Raw genomic sequence first — 27,146 nt, forward strand, 5'->3', positions numbered from 1 at the left:
TGAACATAGACACATTATAAAAGTTTCTTCACATCTATTTTATTTCACCATATTTGCCAAAGAGGCTCAGAGGCCAACGCCCTGATCTACCAAACATTAAGAACGAGAATCGCACACCGTTTGTGGAAGCTGCTCTTTATTTGAAAAAGAAAGAAAAGAAAGAAAGAAAAAAAGAGACATTGTCTGCTACACGATCTAATTACATAAAGAAAATATCTGCGGAGACAAACGCAGAGAATATCCTGAATCAAACTTAGGTAGAGTCAAATTTGATTGAATTGCTTTCATATTTCATACATCTTTCACTTTGTGCGCTCAAAGAACAGTCGAGTGTTTATGTACAACGTGGCACCGATCAACAGTGCAGCTCCGCTCTACGACCCCGCTCCGCTCTCGCTCTTTTGTACAGCTAATTTACACCAAGCCTGGTTTTTTTTTTTGTTTGTTTTTTTAATTATTATTATTTTCATCACTGTGACGACGATCTAATCAGTCGGCCTGCCTACCCGCTGACCCCCCTCCATCTCTCTCTCTCTCTCTCTGAGAAACTGCAGCGTGGAAAGATGTGTGCAACATGAAGACAACTCGTTCACATTCAGAGTAAAGGCAGCCTTGATTACAGTCAGTGAGTCAACGGCATGCCAAGCTTAAAGCAAATGGAGCCCACCACCCCAGTGTCGCCCCTCAGATTTTGTGGATGACGTGGTGTTTTTTTTTTGTTTTGTTTGTTTTTTTTTTCCTTCCCAGATCTGTTGCTAAACGATTAAAAAAAAAAAACAAACAGAGTAAAACCCTAGGCACGCTATATACTGTTAACTGACTCGTACTCTAAGCCCCGCCCCTCCCTGCACTGTAAGTACAATGGAGATTGTGAAATCTTTCATCTAGTAAAAAAAAAGAAAGAAAAAAAGTCCTTAACACAAAATTCAAGAATATTTAGTGCTCTATCATTCCGCTTAATAGGTGTAATTTATATAATATCTATTTTTTGTCATCTCTACCTCTTAATGATAGTCTGAAATCCTTTGTTTTAATGCTGAAGCACTCCCACGTGTGTTCGTCTTACTGTAGTTTACATTGATCCCCTCCCCTCGCCCCGATTTTAAACCAATAATCATAAATAAATACAAACAACACACAAGGAATGTCTACTGTAAACACGGTAAAAAAGACAAGAACTAAATAGGTGTAAACGTTGTTAGCATCACTACTTAGTGACGGTTAAATAACTGCAAGGGGGAGGGGGGAGTGGATGACTGATGATTGGCTTGAGAAAGGGAAGAACGTCAATCAATTTCACCTTCCGCCCCCATTTCACCCACCGCTGTACATCATCAAAAGCCCTGGACGTCCGACCCATCGCGTGTCCGAGCAACCCAAGCTATCCTTAGAGAGGAGGAGGGGGCAGTGGGGTTAGAAAGCAGCACCACTCGGCGCGTCGGGCCAGTTGTTACAGAACAAAAAAACTAAACAAAACCAAAGAAACAAAACCCAAAACAAAAAAAAACGGGGGTTCGAGTTTCTGCCGGACGTCGTGTTGAGGTGGTTACCATGGTTTCCGACAGTCGGTGCGCCCTCGGGTTCTTGACGTGTCTGTGTTTGGGTGGGTGGGGAGCGGGTGTGGTGGGGTGGGGGGTCAGGGGGAAGATGGGGAGCGGGGGGTGGGGGGGGGTGATGCTTCTCTGAAGAGTTCGACTGCAACGAGGACAAAGTTTTGCAGCTAAGTGCTTCATCTTCTGAGAGACGCTTCCTTCAAATTACATGAACTGCATCTGCAAGACAAGCGGAGGAGGCCGCGTCAGAATCATAACGACGAAACCACATAAAGCAGAAACGATCAGTGTAGCTGACGTTTGCTAAGCTTTTCCCTCATTTTCATTCATTCATTCTTTTGTTTGACCAAACTGAGGTTAAGAAAAATGTTTAGCAGATTCTGAATTTATGGCCTTGATGAAGCGAATATGTTTGACTAATGAGGTTGTGGAGTCACACGGCTGGTTTGAGCGTCTTTTAGTTATAAAGCACAACCACAAGCACACCATGTCACCGTAACAAACATGGAAACAAAGCTTAGCAAACATGCAACTGTGGTTTCCAAGTTCATGTTAAAACAATTTGTCAGTAAAAGCATAAAAAAGAATAAAAAAAATGTTTTGAATCCGTGTTTTATTATTTTTTTTACATAAATTAGCCAAATTTATTTGAGGGAGATACACCGACTGCAGTCTTATTGGCAAATTCTGAAATTAGTTAATTTTTAACTATTAATAATAATAGTTAAAAAAAAGCTTTTAACTTCATCTGAGGCACATTCTGCACATTTTCTTTATATATATATATAAGTTTAAAAAATCCAAATGAACAAATAATTTTGTAAAAATATACATTTTATTGCCTAAAGTGCATTAACAGCATTATTTTACTGCACCATTTCATCATTTGTACCAAAACTTACATCTTTAGCTAAAAAACAAAAAAAACTAACAAAGCTCAAATTATGCTCAACTTAATACAGTGTAGAGCTGATGGTGAACATTTTACGATTAGCTGGCTAATAATTAATAACTAATACGTTTCCTTTTATTCCCCCTTTGTACAGAATTTGAAGCAGGCGAAGCTCAAGCTGCCAGTTTTGGGTAAAACATTTACAGACAAGTTTTTTTCCTCATCTTTAAAGCAAACTGTCTATATTTTTTGTAAAGTTTTTTTTTTTTTTTTAACTTCTCCTCCTAGTATATTGTTCTTTCAGCAAATGGCCTTTTTTTTTTTTTTAAAGTTCACTCAACGATTAATGAATTACTAAATTATTTGCTCGTCTCAATCGATTTGTCACGATTAATCGTTTCGGCCCTCAGATTCACAGCTTAGCAAATGGCCAACAAGTTAAATTTAGCGACAGCTGCAAGGCAGAAACAAAAACAAAACAGGTCTGAGCAATGGAGAATGGAGGAACGAAAACCAAAATGAGTTGGTCGCTATCTGATAACACAACCATGACATCCAAGCGAAATAAAAACAGAAAAGAAGAAAAAAAAATGAACAGAAAGTGCGTGATCCACTGGCAAAGGACATCAAGGGGCTTAAAAGTTAGCGACAAAAGCAAACATGCATCAGCGCCGGGCAGACAACGCATGCAGGTGCCTGAGCAAGCAAACAGCATGATGTACCTAAAGAGATGCTCTACAAGAAATCCTTGAGAGAGAGGTGTGCAAACGGGTCCTGTCCAGGGGCTCGGAGAGGACTCTGGCTGGAAGGACTAGAGGCTGCAGAGGGCTAACAGAGGAAGTAGGAGGACCAGAGGACAAGTCAGAGTCAGTACAGAGACTGAAGTAGGGATGAGATTAGTTGGAGAGGCTGTGATGTATGATTGATGGGTTAATAATAATAAATAAATAAATTTGAAAAAAAGGGAGCCGTTTGGAAACAGGAAGTTGAAACAAGAGATGATGATTTACAGTTTTTTTTTTTTTTTTGTTAAAACTGTCATCATCTTCAGCAGTATTCACACCCACAACGAAGCTTTCACAGTCACTAACCGCGGGACACAAACGGTGCACAATGGACACGACCCGTTACCCCCTCACCCCGGCCGCCGCGTGGACCCACCTGAGCGCTGGACACCGAGCCAAAGGGGTTGGGTGGTCTCATGACGGGCTGGGTGTACATCATGGTGGGCGGATTCATCATCCCCATGGAGCCCATTTGTGGAGGCTGGGGAGGCATCAGGCGTTTCATTTGGTTTGCAAAAAAAATTACAAACAATTCTGAAAAGAAATGTTTTGTGATCCCTACTCTACTCCCCCCCCCTCCAATTGAGGGATGTTTCCTGTTTACTAGGAATAAAAATAAAATACCAACAGGCAAAATTATTGCTTTGGTGCGTCACAATAAATTAACACATTATCAAAAAGTGAATTTTATGTTTGGAAATGTCTCTGTCTGTACACCAGACTGGTCAGAGAATAACACACCAAAAATCTCCCAGTTTCAGTTTGTTTGATGTTCAAAATGCAAGTAAAAAGATGAGCAAGTCCTGCAGCTGTTAGGAATAATAAATATTCATAACACTGAAACAATCCAAACAAACCGTGTTAAGATACAAAAAACTGTTCTCATCGACTTCTCTGGTATTTAGCCAAATATAAATAATTGTAGTAATTATGAATGACTCAAAACAAGAAAAGTTAAGTCTGATTTAACTTCAGACAGTGAGAAAAAAAAAATCTGTCTTTTTATGAGGCGTATGAAAATATCTGACCGGACCCGTAAATAAAGCTGACCAAATTTAGGCTTTTTAAATCTGCCAAAGCGCTGCTTAACCACAATAAAACAAATTGTTGCATGAAAAGTAAAACTTTTCTCCGCTGAGCGGAGGGAGGACTCACCATGCTGTATCCCATCATGCTTGTGGGAGTGGTGGCGGGGAAGGCCATGACTGACGGCGGCTGATGGGAGAGAAACGGTTTGAGAAAACTTGATATCCAAACCTCCGGAGAGTTGCAGGACAAACGTTTTTACATCGTTTATTTACATACTTGAGTCTGTATGTGAAAATGTGAACTTCTACGGATCAGAGAAAACCTACAATCAAACCTCTATCCGCTAAAGATGGAGCTGAATGGCTTAAATCAAAGAACATTTGTTAACGATTAATCGGTGTAATCCTGATTAATTGATTTAGTAATCGATTCATCATTAACTTGGCTATGCAGACTCAAACAAAAGACCATCTGTTAAAAAATAAACATATTTGTAGTTATTACGTCAAACTTTACAAGATTTAAATAAATTTGGCATTGAAGATGAAAAACACTTGTCTGTAAACGTGTTTGATACAAAACTGGAGCGGTAAAGTTTTAGCTTCACAGTGCTATGTTATTGCATTTTAGAAAATAAATATTTTACTTTCTTATATTAAAAGGTATTGAATTATGTGTTTTTTTTGCAAAGAACGAGCAAAATCTCAGTTTCCTGCAAAATTTGGTGGTTCCACACGGTATTGAGGCACAAGGCCCAGGAACAAATGCAAGCCACACTTTTCAGATTTTAAAACTTTTTCGTCAGTTTCTTGGGTGTGAATATTTTTGCATTGCTGGTCGTCTCTGAAACAGTTTGGAAGTAAAAATCTCAGCTTTTAAAATCCTGGAGGATTTTCCTTTTAACTCTGAATAAGACTTGAAATTTTCAAAAATTCAGATTTGAAGGAAAATTGACAACCGACATAAACATAACCAAACGTGCACGTGTGTGTCACCATGGAGACAGGGTTCCAGGTGGTGCTGGGCGCAGCCTTGGGTTGCCAGTTGGTGCCGCCGGTCATCCTCTTCTCCCCCGGCTGGCTCCAGTGGATGTCACTGCGGATCAACAGAGCTGGCGTCAGCAGCAGCACGGAGCTGAAAACGCACACGCCGCCCCCATCCAGCAATCAGCCAATCAACCGTCACTTACTTCTTCATCGTTCCGTTTCCGATGCCCAGATCTGGAAAGCAACATTTGTCAAGCAGCGGTTAGTGGGACAATTTCGGTCTTCTTTTTTTTTTTTTTTTTGTGCGTCTTAATGAAGATGCATGTTCATTAGTGCGGATGAATATAAAGCGCTGCACTCACTGCCGACAAGGTTGGCCAGGGAAGAGTCAAGGTCGTCTGACACCAGCTTCTCGGGAAGCTGATTGGACGGCTGGTTGGAGCCGGCGAGCATCGGCTTCAGGATGCCTCCGGTGAGATCTGACAGGGAAAATAAACAATATAGTATTGCGTCATTTTCTTTTAAAAACTATTTTTTTTTAAACATACACTATTGTGCTACATTAAGCAAGATTCAGTCCCATGAAATGAAATTGTCACCGTCAGAGTTGAGGCTCCCGCTGCCGGCGGCTTTGGTTCCAAAAACCGACTCAAAGTCCACCTGTAGGCCCCCTGCTGGCGGTTGTGCAGGGGCTTGAGGCGTTGAGTATCCTTCGGAAAAGAGACCAGAAAGCTGACTGACAAAGTTACAGCATTTCCGAACAGCATTCCCAAACGGCACAGCAACAGGATTCCATAAACAGAGCAGAAAATGAGAGGAGAGCAAGCCTGGCGTACTCTACCTCTGAATAGACCTGCTACAGTAGAGGGCTCAGTGGGGAAGGGAGCCTGGTGTGGGAGGTGTTGAGCAACGGACACCGGACCACAGAAGGAGTCTGACAGGCCGCGTGAAGCAGCCAGAAAAACGGCAAAAAAAACGGCAAGAAAAAGAAAAGAGGAAGAAAAGCATTCCAAGGACAGGTCAGAAACAGGCAAGGAATGACAGCAGCAATATAGAAAGCAAGAAAAAAGTGCTTGTATATATATTTACACATTCTTTATTCATACAAGTTTTTCATGTAATCTTTCAGTAGATCTGTTAAATAGGTAGAAAAGTAAAACATTGCAGCATAAAAATTTAGCAACCCACAAGGAGTTAAAGGAAAAGTTGGAACATTTTGGGAATTAATCTTTTGAAACGTTGGATAAGAATTTAATATTTGGCAGCAATATTACAGATCATCCCAGACCAGCTCGTCAGACCCACTACATTTAAAAAAAAAATTAAATCATACTGAAACCCTATTTTAATTAGGGCTGAAATGATTAATTGTGATTAATCGATTGTTGAAATAGCCGTGAAATAATTTAACAAACGATTAATCGTCAGAGTATAGAGATTAAAGGTCATTTGCTGAAAGAAGAACACATTAAGAGCACTAACCAAGTCAAAACTATAAAATATGTACGTTTTACATTTAAGATTAAAAAAATAATATTCACCTTGTCTAAATTCTGTTTTTTAAAAAAGGTTCTATTCAGAACCTTTTGCTGTCTAATAATCGACCAAATAAAAAATTAAACAGATCAGACCTGCACTGTTTTGATGTTAATTAAATCAGAGATGGCTTACATCAAAGCATATTGGTTACAGCTGAAACAATTAATCGGATTAATCCTGATGAATCAGTTATTGAAACAATCGTCAATAAAGTTACAAGCATGTTTTTGTTGCAGATGCATCTTTTGCTACAAATGCTTAATTGTGCAATAATGAAATGTTACATTTTGCTGATTTTCAGGCAATAACATTTTTAGTTTCTTATTTAAAAAAGGAACTGCATCATCGGCTTATCTGCATACTTGTATCCATTTCTGAAAAAAAGCTTAAATGGTTAAATGAAAACTAAAAAAAAAGAATGTCATTTTTAATGAATCATTGGAATAACGACAGAAAAATTGATTACTAAAATAACTGATAGTTACAGCCCTAATCTTAATGCTTCACAATGATTATGATAAACTTTTTTTAATTAAGATTTCACACGGCTCTTAATATTGTGAACTTGATATCACTTATCAAGTTTACATGTGTTCAGTCAAATTTAAGGCTTTATTCTAGAAACTGCTATAATAGTTTGTAAAATGTACAGATATGTTTATTTTGGACATCGTTCATGTTTAGCTAAAGCATCTTCCTATTGAAAAGGCTCCATGGAAAGATGATCCTGTGACATCTGGCTCGATGCAATTACAAGTTTTTCCCCCAACTCACAAAGACATTGGCAAATAAAAAGCTGATGATCTGGTCCGGCGATGTGACCCTTTCACGTGGGTAAGTATTAACAAAAGAACTAAAAAAAATATTAATAAAATAAAAAATCCCAAAATGTAAAACTCTTCCTTTAATTCTAATAAATCTGCTAGAGGTATTCAAATAATGGCTCTGGGGGAGTTGTGGACAGGAGTCTATGTTTGCCAGCAAACATAGGTCAAGGCTTTGAGCCGTCGTAGTACCTGAGATGGAGTGCTCTATCCGCACTGTGCGTTTGTAATTGGTTGAAACTGATGAGTTTGTGTCAGTAAAGGGATTGTAACGATCTGGAGAATCAAAAATAGTGTAAGAACAGGTTTCAACTTAAAAGCTCTACAGCATCTGAGCACTACAAAGCAACACCAAACCGTTCATGAGCAGTCGCTGAAAGCTAACTGGGAATCAACAGTAGGACATGGAGCTAATCTGGATCGGAAACACAGAAGATATGATGGCAGATTTTACAGCCAGCTGCACTTTGACACAACCGTTCCAAAAAGTTAAGTGTCCATCGCTCTGCTGTGTATTTAAAAGATGGTGCGATTCATATTTGAAAATGCTGTTAAGCAGTAGGACTAGAATCTAATTGAATACAAACATTAAGTTAGTATTTTGCACTTAACGAAAATCATTCAATTTCGGCTTCATTCCGTGCTAATTGTGTAAAGTTTCTCGACCAACGCCTGAGGTTTGTCCTTTCAAAGCCTGAATCCACTAGCACTGTAAGGCTTTATTTAGAAAAATCAATGCAAGTAAAGATGGCAGAAAGAGAAACAGGAGAACCAATGCTGTCCAGCTATCCGACAATTTCCATTTACCCATGATGAACGATTTAAAAGAAAAAGAAAGCAACTTACAAGGTACCCAGCAAATCTACATTAGCAGCTAGTTAGTTCTTTTTTTTTCTGGTTGAAAATGTGTTAATTTGAGAGATCATAAGGTCTTAATTTTAAATATACAAATTTAAAATTTCTTACAAATGCGCTCACACCCTGTGACTTACAAGACATCTTTATGTACGAGTTGCACTTGAATGCACCGTAGAACCTGCTTGTGTAAACCCTCAAAAAGCAAAACGTTCTGCCACGACGCCAGCGGAGCGTAGCTGCACGTCTTCTACAAAGACTCCGAGGACATTTGGGGCTGGTTAAATGTGACAGCTGGATTTGGACTTTCGCCTGTTTGCCTCAGCAGCATTGACGCTTACGTTCAGCTGGATGCCGTTTCGGGTTAGTAATTAGGTTTAGTGTGGAGTAAAACGCTGATGTAAAGCATTGGTGTGATCCAACTTTTTTCCCCTCTATGCTTAGGTTGCTAAATGAGAAACTGTAAAGTAGAGAACAGAGTCCGGCACATTAACCCTCAGCGGGAATGCATGTTTAAAACATCTTATGCGTGCTGAACTGAAAGAACTACACAGAAAATTTTATTTTACATTCATGTAGCATTGCCCTTCTAACACTGATTAATTGTAAATACTCAAAAGATTTACCTTTGAAACTTTTTTTTTTCCAGAATTGATTATTAAATGTTAGCTAACTACTGACAACACTAGGTTTTCTTTTGTAATCACATAACTTGCTCAACAAAAACAATCTGAGTTTGGTAAGTGTAAGGAGAGAAAAAGATCTGCACAGACAAAATATTCAGACTACAGAGGCACATCAAACATGCAGGATAATCATGCGCTTAAGTATTTTACAGATATATGAACGAGAGAGGCGAGAGACTTTGGAAGAGAAACAAAATGAGTTGTTACCACCAAACATTTCATGACCGGATGTCCTAGAGGAAAAGCTAACACCGTCTGAAGACACGACAGGTAAGTGAGTGGCATCGACAACGAGTTTTGACAGGAAAGGGTTAAGGTTTGGCATGGAATCGTCTCCAGCTTCAGTAGAGGTGAAAGGATCTATGCAGGCAGAGGGAGAAAAAAAACAGAGAGAGACAGGAAAGAAGAAGAAAAAAAAATGACAGAGTGGAGAGGAAGAGGTGGAGATCAGAGTCAGACAACAGCAACAAGAGAAGGATAGCATGCAGAGGCAAAGTCCAGAGCCACAGTGTTGGTTGGAGGATGACAAGAAGAAAGGGGGGAAAAAGAAAAAGGTTTACCTGCCCACGCCGTGGCCACCGGGAGGCCTGTGGAGGCCGACTGCATGGAGGGTTGGAAGCTTGGCTGCAGGTCAAAAAGGTCGCTCTCCATCTTGACCGCACTGCGTCCAGAAAAACAACGACAAAAAACAAACATCACGCCAAAAGGTTTTATCAACCCACCACTGAAGCATAACTGTCTGGGGATAAGTAAGAAAACAAAAGCTCCTTTAACCAGCTCTACGTTCAATGATGTGCATCGTCACAGAATTAAAACCAGCCTCAGTAAAACCCGATTGATAGGACTTCGACTGAACAGACATTTCTTTATATTTTTGCAGTTTTGAGGATATTCAGAGACTGCAGGACAATGCATTCGCCACAAACAGCTTTCATAGTGCTCACTTCTGTAGGTTCCAAAATATTTAAGCAAAATGCTTACATTCCAGTTTTTGGTAAGCGTTTGACTACCTCAGTTTACCGTAAAATGTATTTTTTTGATTTCTGAATCTGCGTGTATTGAGATGGTAATTCGAAAACAACAACATCATGTATCGCAATAATTTTATCATCCAGAAAAATTTATTGCGACAGGCCTACGTCACATCTGTTAAACTTGACACAAAAAAGCAAAAACAATATATTTTAATCTAAATAAGCCGATCAATAACTAGTGGCTATGTGAAAGCAGTACCCGTTTGAGCAGCTGGGTGTGGAGAAGAGGTCAATGGTTGGTGCTGTGCTGATGGTGCCCCCAGTGGTGGAGATCGGCGATGTATCGGTGGTGGAAAAAGATGGCCTCTTTGAGAGCTCTTTGAGCCTCTGCTCCTGGGAAAAACATAGCAATAATAATAGCGCATCGTAATAAAGCAGTGAGAGGCATTTGTGGAGCGGATCTCGACCTCCACACAAACCTTGAGAGCTTTGAGCCGGGCCTGTTCCTCCTCTAGAGCTGCCTGCTTCTCCCGCTCATCCACCTTAGTGAAAGACATCCCTGTGCTAGCCAATGATGACACTGCATTTGATAGAGTGCTGGCCCTGAAGCAAGAAAGAAAAAAGAAAAAAAAAAAACAGGTAAACAGAGCCAATGAGCAATCACTACCGATCAAACGCAGAAAGAACGGCGTTGAGTTAAAGTACCTGCTGGCTGCAGTAGAGTCTTTGACTTTCTTCCCTTCTAAAGAGGCCAAATGCTGCTCCAGAGCTTCCAGGAGGCTGCTGGGAGCCTGGTGTGATGAGGAGGGGAAAAAAAATAAATAAATAATGAAAAAGCACAGTCAGCAACCGCTTGACACGTCAAAAATCTTACGTGAATGGACATTAACACCATTACGGCCAGTGGTGGGCAACGACGATGGAGCATGATAGCACGAAACCTCATGATATGCCATCGGAAACAAATGAGTCGTCAACCAATTTCAGAGAATTACACCTGCTCCGGGGTGGAAGTCACCAACCACTGATCGATGACCGCATTCCAGCCAAAAAGCTACTCTGGGATGAGAGAGTAACATCTGTGTGGGATGACGGACTGCACCACAGCTCCTTCAACAACCCGGTTGTTGAATCGGCCAGGTCTAAAACACGACAGGGCAGCCATTTTTTAAAAATTATTATTATTTTTTAAACAGGAGAACGAGCTACGCAGCCTCAACGACACGACCCGAGTAAAGCAGAATTTACCACAGCGAGGGTTTTTTCCTTCAACTGCGTTTCACCACGATGTGGGAGACACGAGTCAGAGCAGAAGCATGCAAAAAGACAACACCGAGGCAAGTCACGAACAGAGAAGAAGAAGAGTGAAAGAACAGTACTTACACAAACCGTGAACTAAAGTGGAAAGATAAAGGAGGGAGGAGAATACAGAATATAAAGGTGGTGACAGTCAGAGGGGAAAAGCATTTCAACTCAACTTCTTTGGGGTGGTATATTAATGCAGCAGCATGTGCAGTTTTATTAATTCATTTATGTTTTTACTTTAATTTGGAGATAAAGCTGTCAAAATGCACTCGATCTAGAGGGTGGACTTTAAAAAAAAAAACACCTTTATTTACTGAAGCAGACGCAGGTTGGAAGAGCAGAGGAAGGATTGGAAGCAAAAGGAGGGAAAGCGTTCCCTTCAGGAAAAACATGCGGCCAAAAAAAATTCATTCATGCAAAATTATTAGAGATGCACTAAGAAACTGACCAGTGAACGGAAGAGAATAATTTCCATCTTGACTACAAAACATTGACTTTACTATATTCTAACCAGAACCAAATCCAATTGGGACTGCAAGTGACCTGTCGTCTTGGAAAACGAGAAGATTCATGGGATTGCCCGTTTTTATTATTTTAAATCATAAAGTTTCTGAGATTTCTGTTTTACAATCAGAGGTCGTGTTAACCAAATATTTTCTGTATTTGACCGATTGTTTTTTTTAAATAACGGGAAAATTTGAAGCCCATCCGTCATTTTGACAGGTTATTATGGTGCACATGGGCTAACATGATAAACTTTAGTTCATCGTAGAGGCAACTAAAATCAATCAATAAAAAAAATTTATTCTTTCTGCATATCATCTCATTGACACTGAGCTAAATGCGGAGCTGACATCTTGTTGAGTTATTATTGAAATGGTGCGTTTAATTCCAGTCTCCATTACATACAGAATAGAGAAAACTAAAGAGTTTTCAATGTTGTTAGTCCGTTTATAATCTAAACACAAGAGCCGGTGATTTGTCTCGAGAAAATAAGTGCAGAAGTTGATTAGACCGTAACATGCGCAGTGCGCTACACAACCAATGCCGGCTCCACCGCTGCAAAGAATTATACTCAATTCATCCTTAACTCATTCGATAAAAGGAACCTTCTTTGTTCACGTTACCCTCTCGCGCCCGGAAGGAGAGCAGTACTTTGAAGGAGCGCGGCAGATGTAACTTCTCTCTATTTCGGGGAAAGAAAACCACGCAAAAAAAAAAAAAAAAAAAAAAAAAAAAAAAATCACCATAAAAGTGCACATGTGGACCACGCATAGGGTAAAAAACTCGCAGAGTTCAATTGATTGGTGTGGATCAGACGGATCCAACTGTCTACAGATGCGACCAGGAGGAATTTGTGAGGCTGTGTGTTCAGACCGCAGCGGGTGAAGTGACCGTAATTTAAGTGGCGTCTTTAATTTAATTTATTGTAAGTTATTGGGGCCACAGTCAGTGATTTTTGTCACTATGGAGAAGTTAGATGCATTTATCTGCTTTATGGGTGATGGGATCTGGATTCACGGTCCTAATAGATGGATATTAACCAAACCGCACAAAAATTCTGAATAGTTTATGTTAATATGATTATAATTTGACGGGCAAAGACAGTACATGACCGATTTTTTAAAAAAGTTATCGGTCAAGATGACAGAAAACAAACAAAAAAAAAAGTCTAGCACGACCTCTGCTTACAATACCACTACATAGTGTTTGCTATGACACCAATGAGATCAATTGCTTTGCTAGACAAAAGTTACTTTCAGGAAGATATTAAGATCTCAGTTGTCAATATGGCAAGTCATACTTCAGTGGATTTGACCCTCAAAGGCAACCATAGTAACTCATGTGACCAATGGAAAATTTACCCAGTCCTGCTCTATGCAAAACATATGAAAATCACTGTTTTTGCCATGGTATTCATGCTGATCGCTAATGTAAGATGCTAAAGTCCACTGAGAACGTCAACTCTAACCATTTGGTATTTGATTTATAATGTTCATAAGAGCTTGTTTTACAATTTACTTTGCGCAATCATGAAAACTAGAAGAAAAACAGAAATACTTTGAATCTTTGGTGATCTTTGGTTTATAGTTCATGCAGCCAAACTCGGCACTGGCACATCCACGTTTTACAAAAACGGCAACTCACAATTCTGATCGGTGCATCTCTAAAGTCATGTGTCTCGTTTAATTAACATCTCAGTATAATTTATATTTGTGCTCTAGCCAGACCAAAATAAAACACACAAAAAAAAAAAAAACCCAGGGACGATCTTAGCTGGAAATAAAAAAAGCAAAGCAAGGCATGGCTTTTTATAACAATAAATAAAATAAAAAAATAATGTTGCTCACCTGTGAGAGGTCTGGGATATCTCCTCGATCAATTCCCACCTGCTGTTTAAAAATGGATAAATGAAAAAATAAGTAAACCAGTTGAACTCATTCATGGCAACAGCTTTCGGAGTGAAAATGAAGCGGCATCTACCTCGGCTACTTTGAGGAACTCCGATATCCGGGTCATGCGAGTGAGGAACTTTTTGTAAATGTCCAGGCCTTCTTTACACTGAGTCTTCTTCATGTCAAAGTACTTCTCTGTTTGGGACGGAGAGGACGCGTTTTGTAACACTAGTGCAAACATTCACAAACTGACAGACGGGGGTGGGGAGAGCAAAGCTTAAGGTCTGACCGAGCAGGTTGATGATGCCTTCGTTGTAAGCAGCAAAGAGCCTGATGGAGTCTTTGAAGAGGAGCATGAAGGCTGCATTGATGACTCCATTAGTCAGCTCGTTGGCATTGACCTAAGAAAAGGCAGTCAGCCACGACTATTTCTATTAAAAGACACTGCGCTGCCATTTGCTGAAGCACAAACTGTGTGAAATGTGAGCTTAGAAAACAACGTAACCTGTAAACTTCAGCCGAGCGAGGCTTCAGCGGAAACTCACGTTAAAGTCGAGGAGGGCGTCCATCTGGTTCTGAATAATGGGTATGGTCTTGAGCAGCTTCTCTGTGTTCATGGTCCTCATTACGCCGTCGACTCTGTTTGGACGTGTCGAGTCATGATTACTTACTGATGTCAGACAAATTCAAAGGAAATAATGTGTCTTTTAAGTCAAACCAGCATATTTGAACATGCCGTTTCTCCAATGAAAACACCAAAACCTCAAATAGCTTTTAGTTATTATAATTAGGAAATGGGCAAACAGAGAGACGCAGCATAGGCACAACAATCTAGAGACATGGGTTTGTGACATTTTATTTAGAAATTTATAGTTTATTAAACTAGATGCATAATTTTTCCTGTATGAACCTGCTGTGGTTCTGGTTTGTTTTTTTGATGAGAAAGTGATTTTGGCATAAATAAATAAATCACCACCTCTGTCTTTAAAAGAAAAAAATATATATTTTAGGCATAAAAATAAATAAAATAAAGGAAGATAACAATATTAATTTAAGCTAATACAGATGATTCTACTTTTTTGTGAATTTCACGGTCAGGACAAGTTTCTAAATCTATATACAAATGTGTAACACTTAAAAAATTATGCATTTTTAAAAGGGGTACATCATCTTTGAAGTGAATGGATCCTGAGGATTCTTGTCACTGGTTACTCTTGAAATAATTAATCAGTGACTATTTTTTCAGAACACAGTCGATGTCTGAAATATGTTAGAAATAAAGATGTTCAAATCACATATGAGTTGTTTTTGTAAATTGTTAAAGATGTATGAAAATGATTAGATTGAATTGGCATATATGACATCATAGTCATCACAATTTAAACAAAATTGTATCGCGAGACTGAGAGAAACATCGCATCATCCAAATAAATCGATATAATATCATATTGTGAAAAAGGTGCTGATTAACATCCCTTGTATATATAATACTTGTGTTCATCAAAAAATGATTTAAAAAAATAACTATCATAATTGTTAAAACCAGATCTACAAACATTAATCAGTAAACAGTAAATTTTACATATTTTAAACGTTTAACAAATGCTGGTAATATGGTTTGCTGATCTTCATTAATTTTCTGTTTCAGCCTCTCTCTGGACAGAGAGAGGCTGTGACAGGCACAGGGCAAAATTTGCATATGCGTGCGGTGTGGGCCTTTCCTGGTTCACTTTTTGTAAGCAAGCACTGATAACAAGCTGAGGTACTTTCCCTTGATAAAAGAAGACCAGAATTAACCAGGGCTGCACAGTTGGTAGGACTGTTGCCTTGCAGCAAGAAGGTCCTGGATTTGATTCCTGGCCCGGGGTCTTTCTGCACGGAGTTTTCATGGTCTCCCTGTGCTTGTGTGGGTTCTCTCCGGGTACTCAGGCTTCCTCCCACAGTCCAAAAACATGACTGTCAGGTTAATTGATCTCTCCAAATTCTCCATAGGGGTGAATCTGGAATCATGCACACACAAAACCATGTGTGTGCATGGTTGTTTGTTCTGTCTGTCTTAGTGTCCTGCAACAGACTGGCGACCTGTCCAGGGTTAGCATACCCCGCCTCTCGACTGAAATGTTCACTGGACATAGACACCAGCACGCCTCCTGACCCCACTAGGGACAAGGGCATACAGAAAATGGATGGATGGAATTAACCAATATCTGATTGACACTTAAAATGTATAAAAATTAAGACTTGTATTCTGATCTTCAAGTTACTAAGTTGTCACCGCTGACAAATTACCTGGAGGTGGATTGTCAGTAAAAAAAAAAAAAAAAAAAAGATTTAATTTTAAGAAATAGAAACAAAAGTTGGTTTAGTAATTGGCCAGTTTATCTCTGCAACTATGAAGAACAAGACTAAATTAGGACAATACTGCAGTAAACAGAGAAGAGAATCCCAGCTTGTTCAGTCTTACCCTCGTTTAACTTTTGTGAAGTCGAAGGCAACCTGTCTGTAGGAGACGGCTTTCTCGTTCAGGTACCGACTATACCTTCTGATGAACGTAGACATGTCGTAGCCTGCAACGTCACGCCGCATGGAAAAAATATGAGAAAAATTAGCTTTTGTTCTTATTTTTTAAAGAAAAATATATTCAATGCCTTTCGTTCAAAGCATTACCTTGTAGGCCGCTTTTGTCCAAAAAATTGCTGAGGTTGAAAAGTGTATTCCTTGATGCCAGGTATTGGATAAATCGCTGAGAGAGGAGAAGAATGGTTAAAGTGGAAGCTCCGGGGAACAGTGTGACGCCGATGAGGCGAGCGAATATCTCACCTCGTTGCCATACACCATGAGGTGGTGTGTGGTGATGAGCGACTTGAAAACCACCACCCAGCTGGTGTTGGTGGTCCTCTCGAATAAAGAGTCGGCCAGTTGGGGAATGTTCACGTTCATCTCGTTGGTGCAGTGGATCAAATCTGGAAACAATTCAAAATTGCAATTACTGCTAAACACACGCAAACACCGACGGCTTCATCCTCATATACTCGTGTGTTTCTGTTTCTACAGTCAACAACTTGGCAGATTTGTTTAAAAACTAGTTTTTTTTCTACTGTGTTCAATGGGACCCAAAAACACCTGGTTGATCACATTATGGATTTTTTTTCATGTCACAAAAACTGCATAAAACAACTTGGTTCTTGTCATATAAAAAATCTTCAACTTAGCATATTTAATAGGAGGAGGATAATAATAATAGCATAATCTGCTGCCTCAAATGACATGTTTTCTAACCCATTGAAACAAATATTGTGATGGCAATTTCAGAGATATTTGCCAGTTATCCAGGTTCTTTTTGCCATTATTTTGATGCCACAGAAAATCTTTGAGGGTTTGAAATGTTTAGGAAAATTCTTAAAGAAACTTCAACTAAGTTTTCTAGTCATAATTTGAGGATTTAGCCAGATGAAACATTCATTAAAATAATCATGGAGACAATATTCATTTTTTAAAATATTGTGCAGTCTTCAGTGTAAAAGAAAATATGTGACTTCTAGATATGTATTCAAAGACGACTCAACCAATTGTTTTACTTGACAATGACCGAAATAACTACTCCTTAGCTCAACTTTTTTTAAAAACCGGTATGATCACATTTATTAAATCCATCAGTTTAATTAGGAAGCTGGTTTAACCCCGATAGATTATGTCAAAGCACCTCTATTTTTTTTTTATAAAAATAAGAAATATTTTGAAATTAATAAAATAATGTGGAAAACTGATTAATGGTCCAAGTTAACTTTACACATGATTCATATGAACATATTTTTTGTTAATCATTTCTATGACCAGTACAGATTAATTATCAGTCAACTTGTTTACAGGCCAGTACTTCCTGTTTTCCATGAAATGAAATCAAACATGTTGGAATTGAACATTTCCTTAGATATTTGGTCCACAACACATTAAATGTCAGTCTGCAAACCCTTATTTAATGCTTAGAGGTTTCTATTTGTATTGTGGATAATGAGACCTTTAGATGATGGCATCAGCTACTCTGTTCTCGTTTTAAGTGGGTAGCGTCTACTTTTGACTTGTTGAAAATGTTGAGTGTAGATAGAGGCTCCACCCTTCCTATAAAACAAGAAAAGGGTGGCTCCCAGGGCTGAGGCCAGGAATTTTATCTAATCAAGCCTCCAATGACTGTTTTACACCCATTTCAGGAAGTTTCCATTTAAACCCAACAAAAAAGCTGCTTACTTCTGACTCAGATGGAGACAAAGTTGGTGTCAAAATATTAAGTCTTCTTCAAGACTGTCAAATAATAGCGCAAAACTGATTTGTGAGTTCAAGCCATCTTTTGTATCTCCAAGGTTCGATGACGTTCAGCTGTTTATTGGAACATAAGAAAAAAAATAGCTGATCAGAGAAACAGAAATTTCACTACCGTTGACTTGATTACAGTGATGGAAAATTGACCTGAAAACTGAGATTTAACAAGAATTATATGTTGTAATTTGTTTGATTGGCTCTAGTAAAAATATTTGAACAAAAAACAAAAGAAAGAAAAAGAAAAGAAATGGGGAAAAACGGTTAAATGAGCACATTTTCTACAGTAAAATGAAACGGAAAATTATGTGTGAACGCAGTCACGCAACCCTGCATCTGAAGCCGTTAATGCCCAGTCTGATTGTTAATGGTGAAGACGCACTGCTTGGCCGGGGCACCAGTGAGTGCACTGCATTAGGACATTAACCACTCATGTTCTGCCCCACTTCCTTTGCTCGTACTTTGCTTTAATGATCATAGTTTGAACAGCCGGGCCCCAGCTGCGCAGATGACCCTGCCATTCACGGCAGCGATCAGACCGACCGAGTATATGGGCCTCCTTTTCTGTCCTATATTTGACTTTTTCAAAGGAGGGGGGGTACTACAAGTAGGACAGAATAACCTTCCAGAGAAGCAGTGGGAAGCAGTGGTAGCCACGGTTAGCATGGCTGGCTGAACTGCCCAGAAGAAGAGGTTGACGAAGACAAGAAGAGCCGGGAGGAGGAAAGGGGGGAAGAATTGCAAAAATGAATCAATCCACAAGACTCAAATGAATTCATGAAACAGCCATATGACACCACAAGGTCACATGTTTTGTACAGGTCAGATCCATTCTGTTAAAAACTCCACTCATAATGCAGAAGATTGTATTGTTGTGTAAAGTTGCTGACCCAACCGTAGTGGATCTGTAAAACGCACATGACTGTGTGATTAAGGTGTCAGAATAACACTCAACTAGAGTGAATTATATAACGTCTTCATAACGTTAACCTTTGGCCTGGCAGAGGTAATCATGCACAAGTCAGGTTATGGTGGCTTTGTCAGGAAATGGCAGCTGACATCATGTTCCTTTGCATCTGATTCGCAGCCCGTTTGATTAATGATTTCCTCAGCCAGCTCCTCGGTTTAAATCAAACTTTGGCCACTGCACAGCCTCTACCTGCTTCCACGGACTTTAAGAGTTTGCATGTTTAAGTTGGAAGCGGTTTTAAAACCTTTGGGACCATTTTGGCGAGATCAGAAATCTAGTGTTACCGGTTTATCCATTTGGTGACCGTTTTAATCTATGTGGGTTAACTTGCGCATTCAGTCTCTGCATATCTAGATTGTTAAGATACAACTTGCCTGCATACGTCAGCCTCTAGAGAAATATCCTTTTATCGAAAACACAAACACTGATTTCATTTGCCAGACATAATGGAATAACATGTTACTCAGCTCTTTGGAAACCATTTATTTATCAATGGATTGTGACTTAACCAAACTTTTTAGTGACTTTTTTTTACCGACATCTTGAGTAGGAAATACAGCTCTTTAATTGGAGAGCTTTTTGTTCTTGTAAATCATTGATATGACACCAGTTCTAGAATAGATTGGACTAAACGCTATAGTATGCAATAGGGCTTGTGGTATAATTGTTTCTACTCAAATATTAAGTAGATTTTTTTCCCTTACTTTCTTTTCTAAAAAAATAAAGAAATAAACTACACATAACAGAAAACATTTTATATTATATTAATTATACTTTCAGCAATTTTACCAGAAGAATGTCTCAAAATTACAAGAAAATAGGTTATTTTAATAAGAAAAAGGCCTGGATATACATATTTTTTTTATTTTTACCTTTTGCAGTCTCATAAAGTTACTACTTCATCCTCTAATATTACACCGTTATTCTTGTAATATTAAGACTTCATTCTCATCATTTTGACATTGTCATGAGAATTTATTCTCATAATAATAATAAACAATCTGAGCCTGGCCCCTATTTTTTGTCACGGAGTTGAACTGAATTCGAAGTCCGAATAAACAGAAGCTATAAAACAAGCCTGTCAAAAAAGATACCTGTATCTAAAACGGATAGAAAACCATTATCCATATCATGTTGAAGAACTGCAACATGATATGTAATGTAGGTTCACTTGTCCTTGGTTGACACAATTGTCTTTGCTTTGTTTTAGCTCTGCCTCACAATAACCATGGAGGCGGATATTACACTGATTTATCACACTTCTATAAGTTTATCCCCTTTTGCAGCAACTCTGGATGACATTTAATAAAATACATATTCATGACTTTAGGTCTACGTAGTTCCTAATTGTTATTGTTATAACCTCAGACCATAAATTCACCATAATCTCAAAAGGTAAACAACAAAAACCACAAAGGTAAAGCAGGATGATGCTAAATGAAAAGATGACTGCTATGCAAATATCACTCGAAAATTACAGAGTGGAAATTTATCAAAATTCATCTTTTACACATCAGTTTATTATTAGATGTAGAAGTAGCAAATATTTAGCATTTTGTCAGAAAGTTTCTATATGAAAAGGCTTTTTTTAAGTCACGGTCCAAACAAATTTATTTCAGTTCACTTGCTAACTTGACACCAAAACAGTCTCACAGAGTTTTTATTTAGAAAGACAAATGATAAAGTTATGATCATTTCTGAAACGTTAAAGCAATGCCCCATTTTCTCATCAGAACTGGCTTGATTTCTTCAACATGAAACCTTTTTGTAATGTGTGCCACAGTAAAAATTTAAGCAATTAATCGCACTTTAAATTAAAATAAGCTTGATAATTGACATTCTGACGGTTCCTATTTTTTGTTTGCGTAGACATAATGCATTTTATTTGTGGTTTCGGTTTGCATTTCCGGTTTATTCATTGTTTTTGATTGTGTGGGTTTTATTTTGGATGTTTAATACATCTTCCAGGTCCAGTTTACAAAATTAAAAGTTTATTAGTATTTGAGGAGAAAAACTTGCATAATTATGCCATTATCAATACATCGCTTAAAACATGGTCTTAAACACAACATTATTGTTTATTGCAGTGATTTCTGGGACAACTTATTGTCCAGTATAATTGGTTATTGTGGCATCCAAGAGCATTTTTGTCTCACAATCCAACATAAATAGCAATTATAAGCTTTAGAAAAACAACGGAATGCAATTTAACAACATTTCATTGCTTAATTGTAAAAACTAAAACCAACTAGACATTGACTCCATAAACAAATAGAAATATAATAACTACAGTAAGTAATCCAGTGAATACCTTATAAAAAGCATTCTTTATTAGACAAAGCTATGTAAAAAGTAAAATTAATGTATATGGTAAAATATTGGACACAATTACAAAAAAAAAATGCTATGTGGCTCTTAGTTTTTAATCCCAAGCTATATAATTTTCCCCCTCAAACAACTGACTGTTTCTTTCCTGCAGACAAGATAAATATGCAAGTCTTTTTCCAGACTGAGCTGCAGCGCTGCGTTACTCTACGCTCTGTAAATCCTTCTATAACCTCCATATACATATCCACCCCCATAGTGGTAACCAGCCAATACTTTGCTCTAACCTTCAGCTCCACCAGGAAGAACTCATTATGAAGTGAAGTAAGATTCCAAAAGTGATGAATAACAAAGATTACAAACAGAGACTGATTGTTGTTCAAATAATAATAAAAAAACTAAAGAAACCTGGTTTTAATCCAGTGTTCTTATTTCCAATTTAACACATAACAATTGTCCTCAAAGAAATGGAGAACTCTGACCGGCTGCTGTTATATAACAAGTTAATAATCAAGTCAAGTGATAAGAAATTATGACTTTATATTTACATTATAACTTTCAAACCCACTTTGAAAGGTGTGGTTTATCAATCTCTTATCTTTTGTGGGGGTGAATTAACAATAATCCCTCAAACTTTAGAATGTGAAGACAAATATATTTAGAAACAACCAAAAATAACAGCTTACTTGATTTCCTTTCTGGTTTTTGCATAAGCAGCATAAAATATCTGAAAGTTGTTTGAAGCTACCTTTGCTTTTTATATATATATATATATATATATATATATATATATATATATATTACGCAACAGCTGCATAATACTTCTTCTGTCTCAAGTATTGACAGAAGAAAATTACATGCGTCAGGATAACACATTCTGCTGAAGGATAAATCATCCCGAAAGTTATTGCGGTAACCGATGATGGTTGTCTTGAGAAAGTTTTCCAGTAACATAACGATAACGGCATCATAACAATGCAAGAATACGTTCTCAAAGATCAATGAACTGGAAACACTAATGAAAATTTGACACTGGAACTGGAAGACATTTTAAATATACAAAATAAATCAAATGAATAATGAATTCTCTGAACAAAGCTGTCCTTTAAAAAAAAAAAAAAAAAAGCCAAGTTGAGACCATTACACCAGACTGAAGACTTTTGTCAACCAGTTTTTGGTAGGAAGAGCTAGATAAAAGGCAAAAATTATAAATTATGGAAATTATTGAGTTTGTTTTAATTTATCATGCGATTAATTGATTTATCGCTTATTGCAACAGGCCTAGGGAAAATAAAAACTTTTGATAACGTATACCTTTTTTTATGCTCTTCACAAGTAACTACACTTATCTACTTTTACTTGCACACCTAATAACATGATGAATGATAACATGCATTTCTTCCCTTATGTAACAGGAAGACGACTAGGTTTCCTTCACAAACACAAAAGAACCTTTTCAACTTTTCATAAGTTCCTCCTGTTTGCCACCCCAAACAACCAAAGCCAATAAAAACTAGCTAATAGCTGCCTTAGAATAAGCCAACAGTCTGACAACGTTCATTCATCTCACAATTGGGGAACAACGTCAGCAACAACACGGATGCAAAACCTGCAACATGCAACACAATAACTTGTTATAACCAGCTCGGGGAGCCACTTTCAGCCGTTTCAGTCCACAAAGCGCTGTGATGAGTTTGCAGTCTGACATAACACACGGGGTTCATTGTGACTGAACTTCAGCCATCACACTGGAGTGCCAACAAAAACCACTTTCATTGCTGCCATTGCGTTTGCAAGCAACAGTCGATATGCAGAAAATTGCACAATTACTCTTGTGCCGAGCGGAGGCCGCCTCTTCCGTGATCTGTGTGAGAAAGGAAGCGCCTTCCGCAACCCTCGGCCACAATCTGTGTCCTTACAGTCACCTCCATGTTTCTGAAGCAGAAAACCACAGCTTGTATCGCATTACCTGCACAGCAGTGCATGTATCAGACATGCATTCCAGGTCTGTGGATTTTTGTTCGGTTTTTATGTAAAAATCCACTCACGGTAATAGTTTGCTCCACAATTCCTATTTTTTATTTTTTGGATGGTTGAAAAATCAAGCACAAATATCTAACAGTACGCTAGCTTGAAGCATCATAAAGATAAAAAGTGATTGTGCACAAAGTGAAATAAAATGTCTAGGCGAGGTATCACCATAACACGGAAAAATCAGGTACTTAATTAAATGTTGCTTTGTATTTAAAGTCAACTTCTTTATTGTGTCAAAGTTGTCATTAACATCACATCCTCTTATTTGAAAGGGGCAGTATTATGTATTGTCCAGCCATATTGTGCAATTTCTTTGCAAAATAACATTCAATGTTACTTTAAGATGTGACTTTAATGCTGTATATATTAAACCAGGACTTTAAAGAAATCTGACTATTCAATTTAACGCCATAAAATAGAGTCCCTGTCTCTTTAAGAAGCTCTTGTTCTTTCTGGCTCTCCGTCTTCAGGAAGTCGTCACAACAAAGTTCCTCCATTAAGCCCTTAACAATGTTTTACCAGCATTGCACTTACTTGAGAAAGAACAATCATTCAATGCAGTTAAAATTTTGTCCCAGAGGGAAGAAAACTAATCTTTGTCATTCAACCAGTGTGGAACAGTTCATTTACAAATATAAAAGTTGACAATTAAGCAAATTAATCTATAACAAAAAACAGAAAAATATCATGCTAAGAGATATGTATTCTATTCGCATTTCATAAAGTAGGGAAAATGTATGACAACCAAAACCCCCGCCAGGCCCCCAGTATATTATATCCCCATCATCCTCCTAGAACTGACTGAAAAGGTCAAGTACAAAACAACCTAAACTTTAACACAAATTGGCAAATGAGGGGAAATTACATTTATAACCAGTTACTCTTAATATTATATTTTATAAATAAAAAACATTAAAATAGTGACATTTAATCATCAAAACATTCTCCTTCCACACATATTTCTGCTCCAATTACTGTGTTTTACAAGAAATGCAGAACAGTACTCAATTTTATGGTGAGGCTGCATTTGACCTTTTTTACTGACTTACTGATAAATGCTTATACACTCAAGGTGGATAACAATACAGTTTGACCCATCTGTATATTTTGATTTCAAGCAGAAATCCAACTAAACAAAGGAATTCACCAAAATTATCATTTTGGGCACTTTCACTAATCCAACATTAGCTTTAAAATTCATAAATTTGCATTTGTATAACCTGAAACCTATTTAAAATGACACAGTTCTGGCTTGACTTGCGCAAAAACTGATCAAAGGTATTCCTTAAAACTAGTTACATTTTTTCTGACCATTGACAAAAACAGTTTCAATGTAAATTGAGAAAGAGGGGGAAAAAAGAAAGACGAATTTCAGAATTCCAAGAACTCTTAATTTTTAACTTGGTCAACTTTGGCATTCCTTAAAAGTAATAATAGTTTTCCAGAAAGAATAATACGTTCAGACATAGAGCTATTTTCAACATTTTGCTAGCATACATACTGAAAGCAATGAAGCAAATAATATTTATCCAATTGAAAAAGGTATTGCTGAACGTTTTACAGTACTATCCAAAACACCAAATTATTCAAAGCATTTTGATACATCTTGAGTTTTATGCAAAGGAGACCCACAGCTCATGAAACAAAAAAAATTTGTAAAGATCAGAAAAGGAAGTTGAGGGGAGCGATAAGAGCTGTTAGGAGACCAATATATTCTGCTCAATGTCACAAACAACCTTGGGACAGCCCTTATCATTACAGTAAATTTGTAGAAATTCAACAATATTGCTAAACTTAGTACAATCTAATTAGTTGCTTTAAACTATAACAATTGCTCTACTTTAAAACTGAATTCATGCACAGCCCGGCCTATAATCCAGATATAAAATACCCAAGCTCAAGCAATCCTAGGAAATAAGTCATTTCTTCTGAATGTTTTCCAAATAAATATAATGTGCACAAAATGTTTTATAGAATGCAAACACGAACAAAAGTTCTGAAAATGGCTGAAAAGATGATTAACGGTATAACTTTCAGACTCTGCTCTCTAAAATGTGTACAACATGTGCATGTTTTACTAACTGTGTAACCTAAATTTCTCCTCAAGCCCTACAGGAGGTAATAATGTTAACTTAAACCTTGAGCCGGCCCTGGTTTGAGGTCACAACTTTTAGTTTCAGAGAAATGACCTCAGAATGTTGGACTTTAAAATGCTATACTTTTCATAATTTCTAACCAACCGACATAATCTTTATAATCACACCCAATTATTTTTGAATGAGCTTTTAAATGAATTCATCTATTTTGACAAACACCTGTCAGAAAACCACTTGCATACATGGCTGACTGAAAGCAGTGAAATAGGCATTTACTCAAGTATCAATTTGTATGCCAACTCCATTTTAGGGGCTGTATCAATCACTCATTTTCAATTTTTTAAAACGAAATGTACCCAAATCGGGAATTTTTGATGTTTTAACACCCGTAGAAACAACGTAGTGCTCTGTAATGTACAATGTTCAAGCTATGTGTCAAGTATTGGGAGACAGAGCCAGGTAGCCTGATAAGCTAATATGACAACTAACGCAACAAAAAGAGTAGAAAAGACTACTTAAGCGTTGACACAGCATACTATAGGGTCAAGACAAATCAAACACCCGTTATTAGAATATCAACAAGGCATGTGGCCGCCGTGAAAACATTATAATCCCCCTGTCACGAGCAGCATCTGCTAGCATGTAGCCTCCGGTGAGGTTTTGAGGCCTTCTCCTAGCTTCCACCATCGCCATAACTGAGCTCGGTTTCATTTGGGAGCAGCTGCGCCGTAGTTTTAACTTTCAACCAGGAGCGAACAGTGCAGATATACTCACAGTCCAAATGTTTCTTCTTTGGGCCCATAATTTCGTGCGTGGTGGCCTTGCATACTGTTTTCGACACCGCGGATCCCGTTACACTGTGCTGGGCTGCCGTTATCCTGTCCGTAATGCTCTGTCCCGACATCTTCGCTTCACTCAATGAAACAAAAGACTCCAAAAAAAAAAAAAAAACCGCGGAGCCCGAACGGCTTTAGCCTCCGAAGTTAGATTTGCGTTTCCCCCAGCTGTTTAAAAAATGAAATCTGATATCCACCGCCTCCTTTGCCTCTCAAGACCCCCCTTTTTCCCACCTCACTCGGAGGAAAGAAAAATCAAAACTAGGCTATGGCAGACGCGGACCAGAGGAGGGCGGAATATAAAGGAAACCCGAATCTGACAAGAATTGATATATATTTAAAAAATAGATAGATCTTCTTCTTCAGGCAGGGTCAGTCCCGATTCATTCGGATTTTAGAAATGCCAAGACAGTGAAGGTTTCTTTCGCTGACTCATTCGACCCGGGTCTCTGTCTCGCTCTCATCCCGATGTAGCGCCGCCGGTTCCCTGCCTCCGCCGCTCCGCAAGTCGTCGTTGTCGCCGCTCCTCCTCCTCCTGCTTCTCCTCCCCCAGTTCTCCCTCCTCCTGCTGCTCGCTGCTGCTGCTCAGCGTCAAAGCGCCGTGAAAGGAGAGAGCAGAAGAAGAAGAAGAAGAAGAAGAAGAAAAAAGGACCTGTGAGAAGGGGAAATGGCGGGTCTGTTCCGCTTTGCTCTCGTGAACACCACTCAGCAGCGGGCTTACGATCAGCATCCGCGGAGAATGCGCGG

At 38.3% G+C, this 27,146-nt stretch overlaps 1 protein-coding gene across 10 annotated transcripts; it reads right to left on the minus strand.

Moving 5' to 3' along the window:
• Positions 1-1,645: 1,645 nt before the first annotated feature.
• On the minus strand, positions 1,646-27,146 carry picalmb (phosphatidylinositol binding clathrin assembly protein b). Of its 10 annotated transcripts, none has more exons than XM_055045363.1 (24): positions 26,338-27,146; positions 16,645-16,787; positions 16,492-16,567; positions 16,289-16,391; positions 14,370-14,463; positions 14,114-14,225; positions 13,913-14,019; positions 13,780-13,821; positions 11,507-11,518; positions 10,829-10,914; positions 10,603-10,726; positions 10,383-10,510; positions 9,710-9,810; positions 9,357-9,509; positions 7,801-7,884; positions 6,087-6,179; positions 5,845-5,955; positions 5,608-5,724; positions 5,449-5,479; positions 5,255-5,354; positions 4,386-4,445; positions 3,607-3,711; positions 3,168-3,273; positions 1,646-1,772 (listed from the first exon to the last, which is right to left on the minus strand). In XM_055045363.1, the coding sequence occupies exons 1-23, from the start codon at positions 26,465-26,467 to the stop codon at positions 3,181-3,183; spliced, it is 2,205 nt and encodes a 734-aa protein (XP_054901338.1). In that variant the 5' UTR covers positions 26,468-27,146; the 3' UTR covers positions 1,646-1,772; positions 3,168-3,180. The 10 variants fall into 10 exon arrangements, with proteins under 10 accessions (XP_054901338.1, XP_054901337.1, XP_054901340.1 ...); XM_055045362.1 differs by having other exon boundaries at positions 10,383-10,516; positions 26,338-27,141; XM_055045365.1 differs by lacking the exon at positions 11,507-11,518 and having other exon boundaries at positions 26,338-27,143.

The sequence above is a fragment of the Poeciliopsis prolifica genome, unplaced genomic scaffold (genome assembly GCF_027474105.1).
Source record: "Poeciliopsis prolifica strain line A6 unplaced genomic scaffold, Auburn_PproV2 SCAFFOLD022, whole genome shotgun sequence".
Lineage (NCBI taxonomy): Eukaryota > Metazoa > Chordata > Actinopteri > Cyprinodontiformes > Poeciliidae > Poeciliopsis > Poeciliopsis prolifica.